We start from the raw sequence: 15836 nt of genomic DNA on the forward strand, positions 1-15836 counted from the left end.
GACATTCAGAGGAGAAATGGGGGCCAGGAAGCAGCTTAGCAGTAATGCAGCTGGACCCACATGGGACAGGTCCCAGGTCCGTATTCTGGAACCTCCCTGAGCACTGTGGGCATGTGCAAGCCCTTGATCCAGGCCAGCAGGGCCTGGAGATGGATCTAGCATGAAGACCCTGTTAGGGGTGTGCCTCTCTCCCCCTCTCTCTCTACACCTGTTTCTCTTGTAGAAGAAATAAACTTTTTTTTTTTTTGAGATTTTTTTTTTTTACTATAGGGCACGTGCGCTCGCCAGACAGAGACAGACAGAGAGACAGAAAGCGAGAAATCACCCCCCCCCGGGGGGATGGTCACGCCGCAATCCCTTCTCTTCCATTCTCCTCTCGGGATCTTGGGCACGTACGCACATGCACCCGGCATGAGTTTTAAGCCACCAGGTCCAGGATGAACCGTGGGAGTCCAGCGACATAGCCATTACACTAACTGCTGGTTCCCAAGAAATAAACTTTTAAAAAGGAGGAGAAATGGCTGGCAGAAATGAGGTGCAGATGGGGAGGAAGGAAGACATCCAGAAACATGAGACATCATAGACACAAAAGAGAAGGGAAACAGTTAATACTGGTGTTGGTATCTATGCGTGCTCCTGATGGAGATCAGGAGAGAGCTGGCCAGTATTACAGGAAAACAAGCAGAGGGTACTTTGACTAACAGGATGTCAACCTCCATAGGTCTGCTTAGGCTTTTTTGGAGACCATCAGATGGCGAAATGGCTACATTGCTGGACTCCCATGTAGTCAACCATGGTTCAAGTCCTGGACTCGGTGGCTTAAAACTCATGTGCGTGCATGCCCAAAATCCAAAGAGAAGACAGGAGGAAAAGGGATTGCATTGTGGCCGTCCCCCAAGGGGAGGGGGGTATTTCTCGCTTTCTGTCTCTCGGTCTATCTCTATCTCTCCAGAAAGCACATGCACCCTATAGCAAAAATATCTCTCTCTCAAAAAAAAAAAAAAAAACAAAAAATATCCCCCCCAAAAAAAAAAAAAAAAAAAAAAAGACTTTATGAATCCTGATATATCTGTCTTCCCCTCCCTCTCCAGAACAAAATCCAAGGTATCGTCTTTGATTTTGTTACTCAACAAGCCTTTGACATTGTTATCATGATGCTCATCTGCCTTAACATGGTGACAATGATGGTGGAGACAGATACTCAGAGCAAGCAGATGGAGAACATCCTCTACTGGATTAATCTGGTCTTCGTCATCTTCTTCACCTGTGAGTGTGTGCTCAAAATGTTTGCCTTGCGGCACTACTACTTCACCATCGGCTGGAACATCTTTGACTTCGTGGTAGTCATCCTCTCCATTGTGGGTGAGTGGGATGGGCGTGGTGAGTGGTAGGGAGGGGAAAGGTACCTGACTGGCCTTACGGATGAGATTCTTGGAGAGCAACAAATTACACAGATCTGAGTGCAGGTAGGTTCCCCTCAGAGCTTGAGCTCATGTGTGCCCCTAAGTCAACCCAGAGGCCTGCCCAGCAGGTTTTGTGGTCAGGGAGTTTATACCGAGTATTCATAGTAGTTATGGATTATAAATTCCCTAGCTCAGAAATAAAAGATTAGATTTGGTTCTTATTTTCAAAGATTTTCAAGTTTAACAGGAAAAGTAAAGAAACTTGTTATTAAATATATATATGGCTACACTAGAAGTGTGAAATGAAAGACGGGAATGGCAGATTGTTACTTGAGTATAACGATATTGGTAAACTTCGGGGCTAGTTGTGCTGTAGTTGATGCTGGTGCTCATTTTCTGGGATTCTGAGATCACGTGCTGTTTGCGAGTTTCTTCACCTGTGTTATTTCACCTGACCTCATGATAGCCCAGGAAGCAGGCTGTTTTATTATTTTCACTCTGTAGATGGACAGAGTCACTCAACTAGGAACTGGGAACTAGGCAGAGGCAGAACTCCATTTGGTCCCCAAGTCCTTGTGTTTTAATAGTGACTATGTGCATTTTGCTCAAACCTAAAAGGGTAGAAGGGGTGATGTCCTTGCAGGCAGAAAGAAATGCTACCCTATTGATTGCCCTCCTAAAACGTTTCCTTGCCTTCCTGATGATATCTCAAATGGTGAAACTCTGCCTTGGTTCCAGGTAGGTTTGCTTTACTCGTACTAGGAGAGAGTTCTTACTACCCATGGGAGCCAACACCAGAGCTCCAGAGGCCAGGCTAGGAGTAGCAATGTAGTGACTAAGGGTATGACAGGTCGCTGGCCTTCCCCTGGCACATACCAGCCTCTAGTTCTGTCCTCCAGAGTAGCATGTCCAAAAGTGTGTTGATATGTGGAACATTAATCCCATATTTATCTCAGACTTCTCCCCAAGAAAAGGATTCTGTGAAATGACATCAGGTAACACTGTACATTGAGTTTCTCTTTAGAGGGTCACACAAAGATAGTAGCCTACTGAAGTCTCGCAGAAGTCCTGCAGTAAAGATCTGTTTAACATGCTCTACCACCTTTATTCGATCACAACACCCCTCTTTTTACCAAGTAATAATAATGGTATCTCACATTTACTGGAACGTACTATACTGTATGCCTATCACCTTCTAAGTGCTTTACATGTGCTGAAGTATCATGAAGAACTGGGGCACAGAGAGGTTGCTGAGACAAATGGCAAATAAGTGAACAAGTGGAGATTCCCCCTAGTCCACGAGACACTGGACAATGTTGACCTTGTCTACTGTTGTTGAACTTCCTCTGTCTACCCATCATTGAGTGGGATAGAAAGTCCACAGATCAAATCATGCCCTCTGTTCTCTAACGGTACTCTAAAATAAAGATGATGGAGGGGCCAACAGGTGGCATGGTGCTTAAGGTGCTGTACTCCCACATGGCTGACCGCAGTTCGAGTCCCAGACCTAGTTGCTAGCTTTTTCACTTTCCCTGTCTTTCAGTCCCTGGTGGGCACATGTGCCCTATAGCAAATTAAATAATAATAAATAAAATGAAATAATTATTCTTTAAAAAGATGACTTAGTGATACTCTGATAATTGGGATTTTTATCAAATATCATTAATTGGTTCAGGAAGAAAAGTATACAAATTATCTCTTTTTTTAAAGAATTTTTTTAACATTTATTTATGTATTCATTTATTCATTTATTTTAATTTGACCAGACAGGGACAGAGAGAGAGAGAGAGAGAGAGAGAGAGAGAGAGAAAGGGAAAGTGAGAAAGCAAGCTGCCAGGTCTGGGACTTGAACTGTGGTCAGCCATGTGAGTCTCCAGAACCCCTAACCACCACATCATCTGCTGGCTCCAATTATCTCTTTTTTTAAAAAAAAATAAATAAATAAGGTTATTGGAAGTCAGCAGGTAGGATGGTGGCTAAAGGTGCTGGACTCTAACATGGCTGTCCATGGTTTGAGTCCCAGACCTGGTGGCTTGCCTTCTCGCTTTCTCTCTCTCTGGCTCTCTCCAGTCAAATAATAATAATAATAATAATAGAATTAAATAAAATAATTCTTTAAAAAGTTTATCGATTGGGCCAGCCTATGGCATGGTGGTTGAGGTAGCTGGATCCCACATAGCTACTAACTGCACAATTCGAGTCCCAGACCCTGAGACTTGAGAAACACACTGGTGCATGTGTGTGCATGCCCAAAATCCTGAGAGGAGAGTGGAGGAGAAGGGGTTGCAGTGTGGCCATCCTCCCTGAGGGGTGATTTTCTCTTTCTCTCTTTCTCCATCTCTCTCCAGCCAGCACACATGTTCTATAGTAGACATTTCTTTTTAAAGTTTATTGATTGAGAGAGGGGACAGGAACCTCCAATAGGGTCCCATCACACCATGATTAAAACCCCAGTCCTTTAGCTACCCAGGATCCTGGGCCTGTTCAGATCAACCTAAAATCCATACCTTGACATTTCCCATATGGTTCCAGAATTGCCCAGTGGTGCCCCACCACCTGAGCCACTGAGACTAGGCTGAAGTTATCTTTTTTAATTAAGAGAAGTTAGAGTAAAACCTGCCCTGGCATCACCTAGAGTACCCCGTAAATGGCTTCCCACTGCCTGGATTGCTATATGCCCCATTCTTTCCATTTCTGTGGGCACAGATGCACATTCATACTTCAGCACCTTACTCAGACATCATCTCTCTGAAGCTTTATTTGCCCAGGTGTTATACGCAGGTGTTACATACTATATTACCTCACTTTTTTTAAAAGAATTATCTTATTTATCTTTATTTATTATTATTATTATTTTCCAGCTTGATTACAGATGCAAAGAGAGAGAGAGAGAGAAAGTAAGCCACCAGGTCTGGGACTTGAACCGCAGTTGGCCATGTGGAGTCCAGTGCCCTTAACCATCACGCCACCTGCCAGCCCCTAAAGTACCTCACTTCTTATGGTCACTGACTCTGACATTAAAATTGAGATAGAAAGAAGAGAGCTAGGAAAATATCTTGAGGGCAAAATTTTCTTGTAAGCTCGAACATCCCATGAGATTCTAGCTCCTGAAGAGGCCCCAGGAGGTTATCTGGCTCACTTTCCATATCAGCATCCTGCCCCTTCCTGAAAGCTGAGTCTTTCCCAGCTTAAAACTTAAAGCCTTTGAATAAAGAGTTTTGATACAGTTAACTGCCCCAATATTTACGAATTCATATGGTTTGGAGACACTTCCTTAGTTAATTAAATCCCTCACGTTGGTTAAACCTCATCTTGTCTCGTTGGGTTCTGGAGAGCAAGAGAGGGCACTGAATGAAGAGAGCATGTCAACACTTTCCCTTTAGCTGTCATTTCTCAGCCTTGCTTCTAATGTTCATTTCCCAACCTTTTCATCTCCTCTTCCTCTGTGGACCTTTATTGAGCTCCCCTTGTTGTTCTCTAGTTTTAAAAGACAAATAGTCAGTTGAGGTAGACCCATGGATAAATGTAAATAGAAAAAGGCCCTCCAGGGTGGTTAAGGCCTGGTGGTTAAAGCAGCCCTTACCAAATGGCCAACCCTTCGGTTTGAGTTCTGAACTCAGCAACTTGAAAACACACTGGGCACATGTACGCATGTCCCCCAAATCCCACCAGGCTGGCTCAATGGAGGAGAAGGGATTACAGTGTGACCACTCTCAAAGGGGGCAGGGCATGCTTGCTCCATTTCCCTCTCTCTCTGTCTCTGTGTCTTTCTCTGGTGAGTACACATGCCCTCTGACAAAATTATTTTTTAAATACAAGGAAAAGACTCTATGATGTATATATTTTTATCCTCTCCTTTTTATTTTATTTTTTGCTAGAGGGCATGTGTGCTTGCCAGAGAGAGGGAAAGCGAGAAGGTATCTCCCAGCGTGGGGATGGCCACAACACAATCCCTTCTCTATTCTCTCAGGATTTGGGGCACACATGCACACACACATACCCAGCATGTCCTTTAAGTCATCTGATCTGGGACTCAAACCAAGCAGTTGGCCATGTGGGATTGAACCACTTACCCACCATACCACTAACTGTCTTCACCCTCTACTTTCATAGCCTTGACATGTTATTATTTTTTTAAGAAACTATCTTTGCTATAGGGCATGTGTGCTCACCAGAGAGACAGAGAAAGAGGGACAGAAAGGAAGAAATCACCCCCCCAGGGGGGGATGGCTACACCTCGGTCTCTTCTCCTCCATCTCCTCTTGGGATCTTGGGCACATACACACACCCCTGGCAGGAGTTTCAAGCCACTGGATCTGGAACTCAAACCACAGTCAACTATGTGGGAGTCCCACGATGTAACCATTACACCATCTGCCGTCCCCAGCCTTGGCATTTTTACCTGCTGATACTGGTTTCTGAATTCTGGCTTTCAGCATACAATCTAGAAGCTCTGAGGTGACAGTTACTCCCGAGAGTTCCCTTTAGTTTTATAGGCTAGTCTGGTAGAGTAGGGAGGTAGGGCAATGAGAAACTAAAGATGTTTTTTCAGAGCCAAAAAGATACTTTAAAAATTGGTGGCATTGGGGACCAGCATGTGGTGTGGTGGTTGGAGCGCTGGATTACCATATGGTCGACCACAGTTTGAGTCCCAGACCTGGCGGCTTGCTTTCTCACTTTCTTTCACTCTCCCTCTCACTTTCTCCCTCTCTCTTTCTAGTTAAAGTTTAAAATAATAATAATAAATAAAATCAAATAACTCTTAAAGGGCTTGCTTTCTCACTTTCTTGTGATTAAGGGCACAGGAATCCCACACGGTTGACTGCGGTTTGAGTCCCAGACCTGGCGGCTTGCTTTCTCACTTTCTTTCACTCTCCCTCTCACTTTCTCCCTCTCTCGTCAAAATAATATAAATAAAGTCTAATAATTATTTTTATAAAACTCTTGAAATAAAATTGGTGGCATCATCAGAATGACTAAGACATCAAAGTCTGAAGGTAGCAAAGTCAGGGGTGGAGTTGGGCCTCTCATTCATTGTTTGTGGCTGTAGAAGTTTGAAGCAATTGTGAGGGGCATTCTGTAACACTTAGGATAATTGTATGTGCACAGATCTGGGAAGCGAACTGTCCTGTGTAGGAAAATATAAATGAGGACCTGTTCATAGAAGGGAGTGCCATCCGATTGTTAGTATTTGTCTAAAATTATTTTAACACAAGGGATCAATCTCACAAATGTAATGTAAATCTCAAAACTTAGAGTCCTAACCATGTTAGCGTGCACTGGCTGACCCTGCTACTCAGCAGGGTGATGTTACTTAGAGGTCTAAATTAATCTAAAAAGCTAGATATAGTACAGGCTGGCCCCATAGCACGGTGGTCAGGCACTGTGTTGGGAACTATATCCCACATGACTGACCACGGTTCAAATCCAGCAGCTTGAAAAACATGCTGAGCACATGATCATGTGCCCCAAATCCTGACAAGGTGGAGAAATGGAGGGAAAAGGATTGTGGCGTGATCATGTCCCATTAGGGGTGCTTTCTTTCTCTGTCCCTCTCTTCCTCTGGTGTACACATGCACCTTCTGGCAAACAAAGAAAGAAAAGGAGTATAGTTTTCTAACCGTAGTAGGATGCTATATATTATTTATAATTCATACACAATAAAATTAGAATACACTATGGGCCAGCTGCTAGCATACGAGGGAGTTAAGGCAGCTAGATCCAGTGGCCAACTGTGTAGTTCAAGTCCTGGACCTGGCGGCTTGGAAGACACACTGGGTGTGTGTGTGTGTGAGACCAAAAATCCCAAGAGAACAGAGGTGAAGGGATTGTGGCATAGCCACCCTCATCCCCCCCCCCACTTGGGGGGTTACTTTCTCATTTTCCCTCTGTCTCTCTTTCTGTCGCTCTCTGATGACACACTCACCCTATAGCAAATTAAAATTTAAAAAGACATACACTAGAATGATACACACTGTCTTCACGTTGTGGATGCTTCTAGGGATGAAGAGAGAGGAAGCAAATTTACTAAGATGGTGACGTCTTAAATCCCTATGTTAGGCACATAGGTATCTGTCTTATTGTTTTCTCTATGTTTCTATGTTTGAAACATGCAATTTTCTTAATTATGAACTTTGAGATTAAATAGGAAGGCACTTACTCTACAAAGCCCTTTGAACTTAAAGGTTCCACAGTGCCAGGCAAAAGAAATAAAGAGAAAGGGCGTCTCCAATCTCTATAACGTAACTTCTTCTATTCCTCTTCTTAGGAATGTTCCTGGCTGATATAATTGAAAAATACTTTGTTTCCCCAACTTTATTTCGAGTCATCCGATTGGCCCGTATTGGGCGCATCTTGCGTCTGATCAAAGGCGCCAAAGGGATTCGTACCCTGCTCTTTGCCTTAATGATGTCCTTGCCTGCCCTGTTCAACATCGGCCTTCTGCTCTTCCTGGTCATGTTCATCTTCTCCATTTTTGGGATGTCTAATTTTGCATATGTAAAGCACGAGGCTGGCATTGATGACATGTTCAACTTTGAGACATTTGGCAACAGCATGATCTGCCTGTTTCAGATCACAACATCAGCTGGCTGGGATGGCCTGCTGCTGCCCATCTTAAACCGTCCCCCTGACTGCAGTCTCGAAAAGGAACACCCAGGGAGTGGCTTTAAGGGAGACTGCGGGAACCCCTCAGTGGGCATCTTCTTCTTTGTCAGCTATATCATCATTTCCTTCCTAATCGTCGTCAACATGTACATTGCCATCATCTTAGAGAACTTCAGTGTAGCCACAGAGGAGAGTGCAGACCCTCTGAGCGAGGATGACTTTGAGACCTTCTATGAAATCTGGGAGAAGTTTGACCCTGATGCCACCCAATTCATTGAGTACTGTAAGCTGGCAGACTTTGCAGATGCCTTGGAGCATCCTCTGCGAGTGCCCAAGCCCAACACCATTGAGCTCATCGCCATGGATCTGCCCATGGTGAGCGGGGATCGCATCCACTGCTTGGACATCCTTTTTGCCTTCACCAAGCGGGTCCTGGGAGATAGCGGGGAGTTGGACATCCTGCGGCAGCAGATGGAGGAAAGGTTCGTGGCATCCAATCCTTCCAAAGTGTCTTACGAGCCAATCACGACCACGCTGCGGCGCAAGCAGGAGGAGGTGTCTGCAGTGGTCCTGCAGCGTGCCTACAGGGGACATTTGGCAAGGCGGGGCTTCATCTGCAAAAAGACAACTTCTAATAAGCTGGAGAATGGAGGCACGCACCGGGAGAAAAAAGAGAGCACCCCGTCTACAGCCTCCCTCCCATCCTATGACAGTGTGACTAAACCTGAAAAGGAGAAACAGCAACAGGAAGAGGAAGGAAGAAGGGAAAAAAAAAGACAAAAAGAGGTCAGAGAATCCAAGTGTTAGAGGAGAGCAAAAATTAAATACCATCCAGATTTAGAACTTGCAAGTAAAAGATTGTTTACAAACTTCCTGAATATTATCAATGCAGAACAGCTGTGGAGACACTCTAACCTGAAGATCTATACCAAACGTAGTCTGCTTACCATGTAACACGGTTGCATCTTGAGCAGTGACCTGCCAAGGGCAAAGGACCCTGCTCCCTGGACTCACCAGTTTTCTAATGCTTGGGCAGGTGGTTACTGCATGTTCCACATCAGTCAATGCAACTTAGGACAAAACCAACAGGATACAAAAACAGAGGAGAGGCTGCCGGGACCAGCATATTTCCGTTGCAGCCAAATGGATTTTATTTTTTCATTTTGTTGATTCTCAGAAGCAGAAAGCATCACTTTAAAAGTTTGTTTGTTCATGCAAACTATATTTGCATTCTTACATTAGTTAAGCTAAGCAGCAAAAAGAAACACACACACACACACACACACACACACACACTCACATTTAGCCCATGTCATTTAATTGTCAGTTTCTTTGACATAAATCGCATCTTCTCCACATGGGCTTCACGTGGTTTGGAGATGGGTGGGGGAAAACAATCAGGTTTCTTCAGGCTGAGGAGGACTTGCTCAGGCCAATTCCAAACATTGTGCTCGTTCAATGCGTAGAAATGATTTGCATGATGGCATGCCGTGATCAGAAGTCATGCATGAGATCCATACACCACAGGACACTACTAATCCTGTCCCCTGCACTGGGTCAGCCTCTGGACGGGACCCAGCCCTGCACCGTTCACTGTATATGGAGAAAATGGTAAGAGTTCTAGACCGGCTGCAATTCTTTATGAGTTCTTAGAAGTCTTTCATATACCCTCTGGGTAGGGAAACATGACCCACCAATTGACCAACCACCACCAACAAAAAACAAACCCAATCCAACAAGCAGATGGATCCGTTGTGTGTATATGTTTAACAGACACCTCTAACATACAGCCATTGTTGCACATTTTGGAAGATGAACTATTTAATGCTGCTCTGTGTCCAGTACATGGGGAGACTTTGATCCCAAATGGGTTGTACTATTAATGTCACTGTAAAACCAAATCTTAGGGCTAAAAAAAAAGTTCATTTGTATCTTGCAATATTTATGATGATTGTTTAGCCTTCATACTGGAGAACTGACACTTATTTGGGGTAGAGATAAAGTGCTATTCAGAGTAGCATGTTATCTCTAGGGGGTAATTTGGGAAACTTAAAACAACCTTTTGTTGGGGGTTTTGGGGTGCTCACTTCATTTAGTATCGTGTCCTTCTGCGTTGTGGCTTTCTTCAGGCTTGGGTCGATGAGGAGAGGGCTTTAGGTATTCTGAACTGGCCTCTCTCGTCTGTAGGGGGTTGTTGCAAGGTCACAAGCTCACACACTGCATGATTCCTCCTGCCTTCATCACTTTTTCCACCCAACAGGGCTTCCCTTACCCACTGAAGTGGGTGAGGGCAGCAGCATTGGGGTTATGGCTGCAGTTTGTTTCGTTTAGATTTTTCAGTTAGAATGGTAGTCACTGGTGGGACCTGAGTAGAAATGGAGCCGCCTCTGAACCAAGCCCACTTGGTTTCTTTACTGCACTGGTTTTCATGAGAAAGCAATTTAATATTCTTAGGATGTTCCAGCTTCCCTCAGCGCATTTCCTTCAGCCAGTTTTGCTGTCTGCTTAGCGACCAGCCCGTTGTCATGGGGGGGTGGGGGTGGCTTCTGGGGAAGCATCACATCTTCCATTCCATCTCCTGCTTTAGGGAAGACAGTTTTAGTCCAGGGGTTTCTCATCTGATGACTAGATTTCAAAGCCAAGATGCTGCAGTTGAATGCATGAGGAAGGCAATTCAAAAAGAGGAGAGACTTCAGCATATGAACCAAATCAAAATCAATTCTCCCTGAACCCTGCAATAGAGAGGGGAGGAAACCAACCCATAATCAGAGACACCAATCTGCCTTGCAGTAGAAGTACTTTGGATGAAACTTCACAGTCCACCTGACTAGTACTGCATAGAACAAATCACAGCCAGTCAGTAAGCAGAGCTTCCGCTCTTGTTGGACCATTAGAAACTGTCCAGCTCTCTTCAGCCTGCTTCTGCAGCATCACCAGTAGATTTTTGTACTACACCCAATGCCAGATTGGGAAAGCATTTCTTTGGGTGACCCTGCTAACTGCTAGGATGAATGTATGGTCACATGTACAGGCTACTTGTAAACAGCACAAAACAGAAGCTGATGTGTGGTTATTCTTTTTAAGAGAATTATAAATACTGTAATATATAATTTTATTTTATTGGCATGCCTTTTTGTAAATATAAATTATGAACTTATTAAATAGGAAATGGCTTCTGGCTTATGCCATTGTCATGTTTATTTTTATTTTTTATACTTTTTTTTTCTTCTTAGAACTTAGATGCTGTCAGCCAATGTACATCCCCAAACCAGACAGACAGACAAAAAATTTTTTATTGCTAATGGTCTTTTCCAAAACAATAAAAAAAATATATTTTTGTTCCAATGTGCAATAAATTCTAACCACTTCTATGCAAGATTTGGCTAAACGTAATTGTTCTTAGGTCTTGAGATGGGCAAGAGAGCTGTTAAGATCCCACTAGGTACACCAAGTGCTCACGCTAGTGACGTCCTCAAGTTACGAGGGCATGCTAATGAGATTTTTCTGAGACCTGACCTTTTTTCCTCTCCCAGCTCCCACTCCCAGCCCAGCAGGCTATCTCCTCAGTGACACATGGCCCTTGGTATCCGACACCCGTCAGCCAGCTTCACAGGAAAGAAGCCACCTCCGCTGTATTTGAAGTTTCACTTTTCTTTTAACTTTCCCCACTTTCTTATCCCTCCCCCACTTAGCCCTCCATCCGCTCGCTCACTCACTGTCTCACTCACCCATCCTGCTATCTTTGGTAGTAAATGACACCATCACCAGCAGTTTACACCCGCAGTTAACAGGCATTGAACGGAAAGATCAGTGACGAGGTTTTGTACATCTTCACTGAGTGGGTAAGTGGCAACGCTTTGCCAGATATTAGCGAAGCCAATCAAAAAGCAGCAGCAGCCACAGTATCACTGCACATAATATATATATAGAGATATATAAATATAATATAAATATTTATTTTTTGTAGCCAGGTCCTTGGTGCAGTATTTATACTCCACAATCCACCTTTTAAAAAAGGACAAAAAGACGTGTGATGCTGTTAATTTAAATTGCAGAGCCAAAGCCACTGAGCAGCAGCTGACATGGTTGCTGGTTTGTGTGTGAAAAACACTTTTCCCCCTCTTCTGTCCTTAACCTCCTTGTTGCTTAGAATGAGGAGATGCCGTAATTTAAAGCAGAGGGTGAAAGCAGGAAAAACTTCCCAAGTCAACATGACCTCTCACTTCTTCCCAAATGAGCCAATTTTGGCATCAAAAGTTGACTGGGTAGAAAAACAAACAAACAAACAAAAACGGAAACTCCCAAAGTCCCTGGCGCAACAGTGCCCAGAGTTTTTCTTTTTCGCCGCAACCAGTGTAAACCTATAAAAGACCCATAGTAAAAATCAGTGTATTAGTGGATGCATGGAGGCCAGTGCTGCCCTGCGTGAGACATGATCAAAGTACATCACTACTATAAGCCAAAAGGAAACAAAATAAAAACGACCCTTTTTACCGAACAAGGGAAGCCTGTCTTGGTGTGTGTTTGTTGCTTGACTATCCCAATTCTTGAGTCCTGGGAGGGGTTTGGGAATTGGGACCTTAGCACACATTTGGGTAAAGGAGGGGAATAGGTGGGAGAGAAATCAGAGAATCTCTCGCAAAGTTCTGGCTGAGAAGTAGAGATTGGAGAGAAAGCAAGGTCCTGACCCCCCCATCCCCAACCACCCATTGCATGTAGCATTCCCTCCCTATCAGGCCAGTGCTCAGAGGCCCATTACAACTCTTCCTCACCTAAAGCACCTGGCAGAGCCCCCAAAACGGCATCAGCCAACCCAGCTGGACTGGCCTTATTTCTGCTGTTTCCATCAATATGTTAAGAAAAAAAAATAACCCCATGCCCTGAAGCAAGGGCAAGCACGATGCCCAACAGCCTCCACTCTGCTAGCTAACGCCGGGCCCTGCCCTCCATCGCCCCCCACAGGCAGACGAGCAGACTAGGGCTGGCTGGTCTCCTTCACATTTGCATAGGGGAGGGCAGCAGCCTCCCCTTCCTTCTCTCCCTGCTCCCTTTGGGGACATCCCACTTCTAGGCCATGTCTCCTGGTCCAGGAACACTCTCTCAGGAGGATCTTGAAGTGCCCACTCTGGTCCGCTCCAGTAGCTCCACTCTGGAGAGAGATGGCTGGTAGGTCAGTCCCCACCCTCCTGCTGTGGCCCCCAGCCTCCAGGCCTGCTATGGAGGTGAGATTGCCATGGGTTAGGACTTTGTGACTTGAGTCCTGGGCATCTTCTGTAATGATGCCTCTTTCTTTTCTCAGATGTTGCCCAAAGTTTTGCAAAAAGCTTCGTTCATTTTCAGGTACCCCCCACCCCCTAAAGAATCGGCTGCGGCTTGCCAGCCGGGGGGACATCAGGAGAGAAGAGGAAGTCTGGGTTGGGAGGGACCGAGGTTTGCACCAGAGTCTGTGTTGTTCAGCTCTGTGCTTCTTGGATCCCCTTTCCAAGATGACGAAGATTTTCTCTGTTAAAACTCTCCTGAAGCACCCCCTGCCCTTGCCCCCACTGCTTTTGCTGTACATAGAGGCTAAGTGGGGTGGGGTGGGCGGGTGTGCACGTGTGGTGTGTGTGTGTGAAGAATGTATATAGGTAAAGGGGAGCGGGGTCCAGTGGTTCCAGAAAAGGGGCAGAACTCCTGTTCTAGCCCTAGTGTGACCGCTGGCTCGCTGTGTGGCCTTGGGCAAGTCACTTAGCCTCTCTGTGCCTCAGTTTCCCCATCTGTAAAATGGGGATAATAATACTGACCTACCTCACAGGGGTGTTGTGAGGCTTTAACTAAATGTTTTGTAAAGCGTTTCGAGATACAGAGGCAAAGGCGCTAGGGAAGGGCAAAGTATTATTTGGACTTAAGGAAGATGAAATGGTACCATAAATGCTGCTATTCTGAGAGCCATTTTAAACTGCACTGCTCCAACCACCCCCGCTTCTCATCACCAGGACAGCAGGTCGAGAAAATGTCTTTCCTTTCACTTGCTTCTGGGGTTTGTGATGATTCTAGACACTTAATTTCTTTCCCTTGCTGTATCTCCTTCCCTCACCCCTTCAACTTGTTCCCTGTTCTGTTTATGCGGAAATGGCAGAAATGCTTGAGAAATGAGAATGTATAAGTGGATTGGAAGTTTATAGTCTGAAATTTCAATTTTACTTTGTACTGTACATCTTTTTACTTTAGAATTTGCAATAAAGGGTTACGTCAATCTTGTTTTCAACTCTCTTCTTGGATTGGCCTGTCATTCTGTCATTGCTCACACCACAGGCCCTCGGCCCGGCTGGGCAGAGAGTCGACACGCTTCCCGCTTCCCTCGCAGGCCCGCCCCTACAGCCCTCCTTTGCCTGCACCTGCTGTTGGGCTCACCCTGGCTCATTGCCTAGACAGGGCCCTGAGCGCCCCAGCCCCGCAGAGGTGGGTAGGAAACGTTCCCGACTCGAGAGAGAACTTCAGGAGGCCTTGTCTGGGCAGCGAGGGCACTGTGGAGGCAGCAAGCCCCCGCAGGTGGACACGGCTCTCACCATGCTGCCCCCTGCACGATCCAGCAAGGCCTCACAGTAAACGCGAGGAGAGGTGCACATCCACTCTGGTGCCATCGAACTTCTCCCGCTCCCTTACTGCGCACACTGTTCCCTCTGGAGCTCAGACTCTCAGGTGGCTCTGAGGTCTAAACCTGGTGGGGATATATGTATCTCTATCTGTAGTATCTTCATCATCCCAGGTGGCTCTGGGTATAACAAATTATGTAATTGCTTGGCCTAGGGCCTGGCACACAGTTGATGCTCAATAAGTAGTAGCTTTTTGTTTTTTTAGAGAAAGATTTTTTTTGCTATAGGACGCGTATACTCACTGGAGAGACAGAGAGAAAAAGAGAAGTCTCACACACACACACACACCCAGTGGGCACGCACGCGTGTGCCTAGCGTGTTCAAGCCGCTGGGTCCAAAACTCAAACCGCAGTGGACTACGTGGGAGTCCAGCGACATAGCCATTACACCATCTGCTGGTCCCAGTAGCAGCTCTTAGCAGAAGGACAATCTCAAGAACTGAAAGCTGACAAGAATGGGGAGCAGGTAGACTTTCTAGCTCCCTCCCTGAGAGACTGGAACCAGAACCCCATCTGTTCCATTGGTGCCCCAATGGCTATGCCACTCCTTTCCAAGAAACTAACAAACTGCTCCCTCCTTTGATTTCGCATCTTTTATAATGCGTCCCAGGCAGCCCCAGACGGTGCTCCTGTGTTACAGCTGAGGGCGCTGAGGATAGGGCGAGTCTGGCCCTGCAGCCCAGGTCGAGGGGACCTAAGTGTCCGGGGATTCGAGCTGCTCTTCCGCCAGAAGCAAAGTTGTTTCCCAGGAGCCGCGCGCCTCGGGCTTGAGTCCGGGAGCGGCTTGACGCGCCTGGTCGCCGTCGCCGCCCGTGACCCACAGCGTGAGCAGGGTGAGCAGCGCCCCGGTGCCCAGAGCCCCCATGAAGCCGGCGAGAAGCCCAACCGCCAGCGGCTCGGCCCAGCCGGCGGGGCTCCGCTCGTACGGGGGCTGGGGCAGGCGCTCCACGATCAGCTCCAGCTGGTCCCAGTTGAGCTCGGGGTCCGAAGCGCGCCGGGGACGCGGGGCGGGGACGGGGACCCGGGCTGGAGGCGCGGGAAGTTGGGCGGCGCCGGGCGGCGGCAGGTAGCGCTGCCCGAACTTGCGCAGCTGCCAGCTGGTCCCAGTTGAGCTCGGGGTCCGAAGCGCGCCGGGGACGCGGGGCGGGGACGGGGACCCGGGCTGGAGGCGCGGGAAGTTGGGCGGCGCCGGG

The 15836-nt window shown here is 46.4% G+C and overlaps 1 protein-coding gene across 1 annotated transcript in view; it reads left to right on the forward strand.

Moving 5' to 3' along the window:
• Positions 1–14353, forward strand: part of SCN8A (sodium voltage-gated channel alpha subunit 8) — a gene marked incomplete at its 5' end in the record, with an annotated part of 26600 nt that extends 12247 nt beyond the window's left edge. Inside the window, 2 exons of the mRNA XM_006163175.3 lie at positions 1092–1362; positions 7672–14353. Coding sequence (XP_006163237.1) covers positions 1092–1362; positions 7672–8816 — 1416 coding nt within the window. The remainder of the gene's footprint in view (positions 1–1091; positions 1363–7671) is intronic.
• Between the last annotated feature and the right edge of the window lie 1483 nt (positions 14354–15836).

Source organism: Tupaia chinensis, unplaced genomic scaffold (assembly GCF_000334495.1).
Source record: "Tupaia chinensis unplaced genomic scaffold, TupChi_1.0 Scaffold141469_1, whole genome shotgun sequence".
NCBI classification, from domain to species: domain Eukaryota; kingdom Metazoa; phylum Chordata; class Mammalia; order Scandentia; family Tupaiidae; genus Tupaia; species Tupaia belangeri.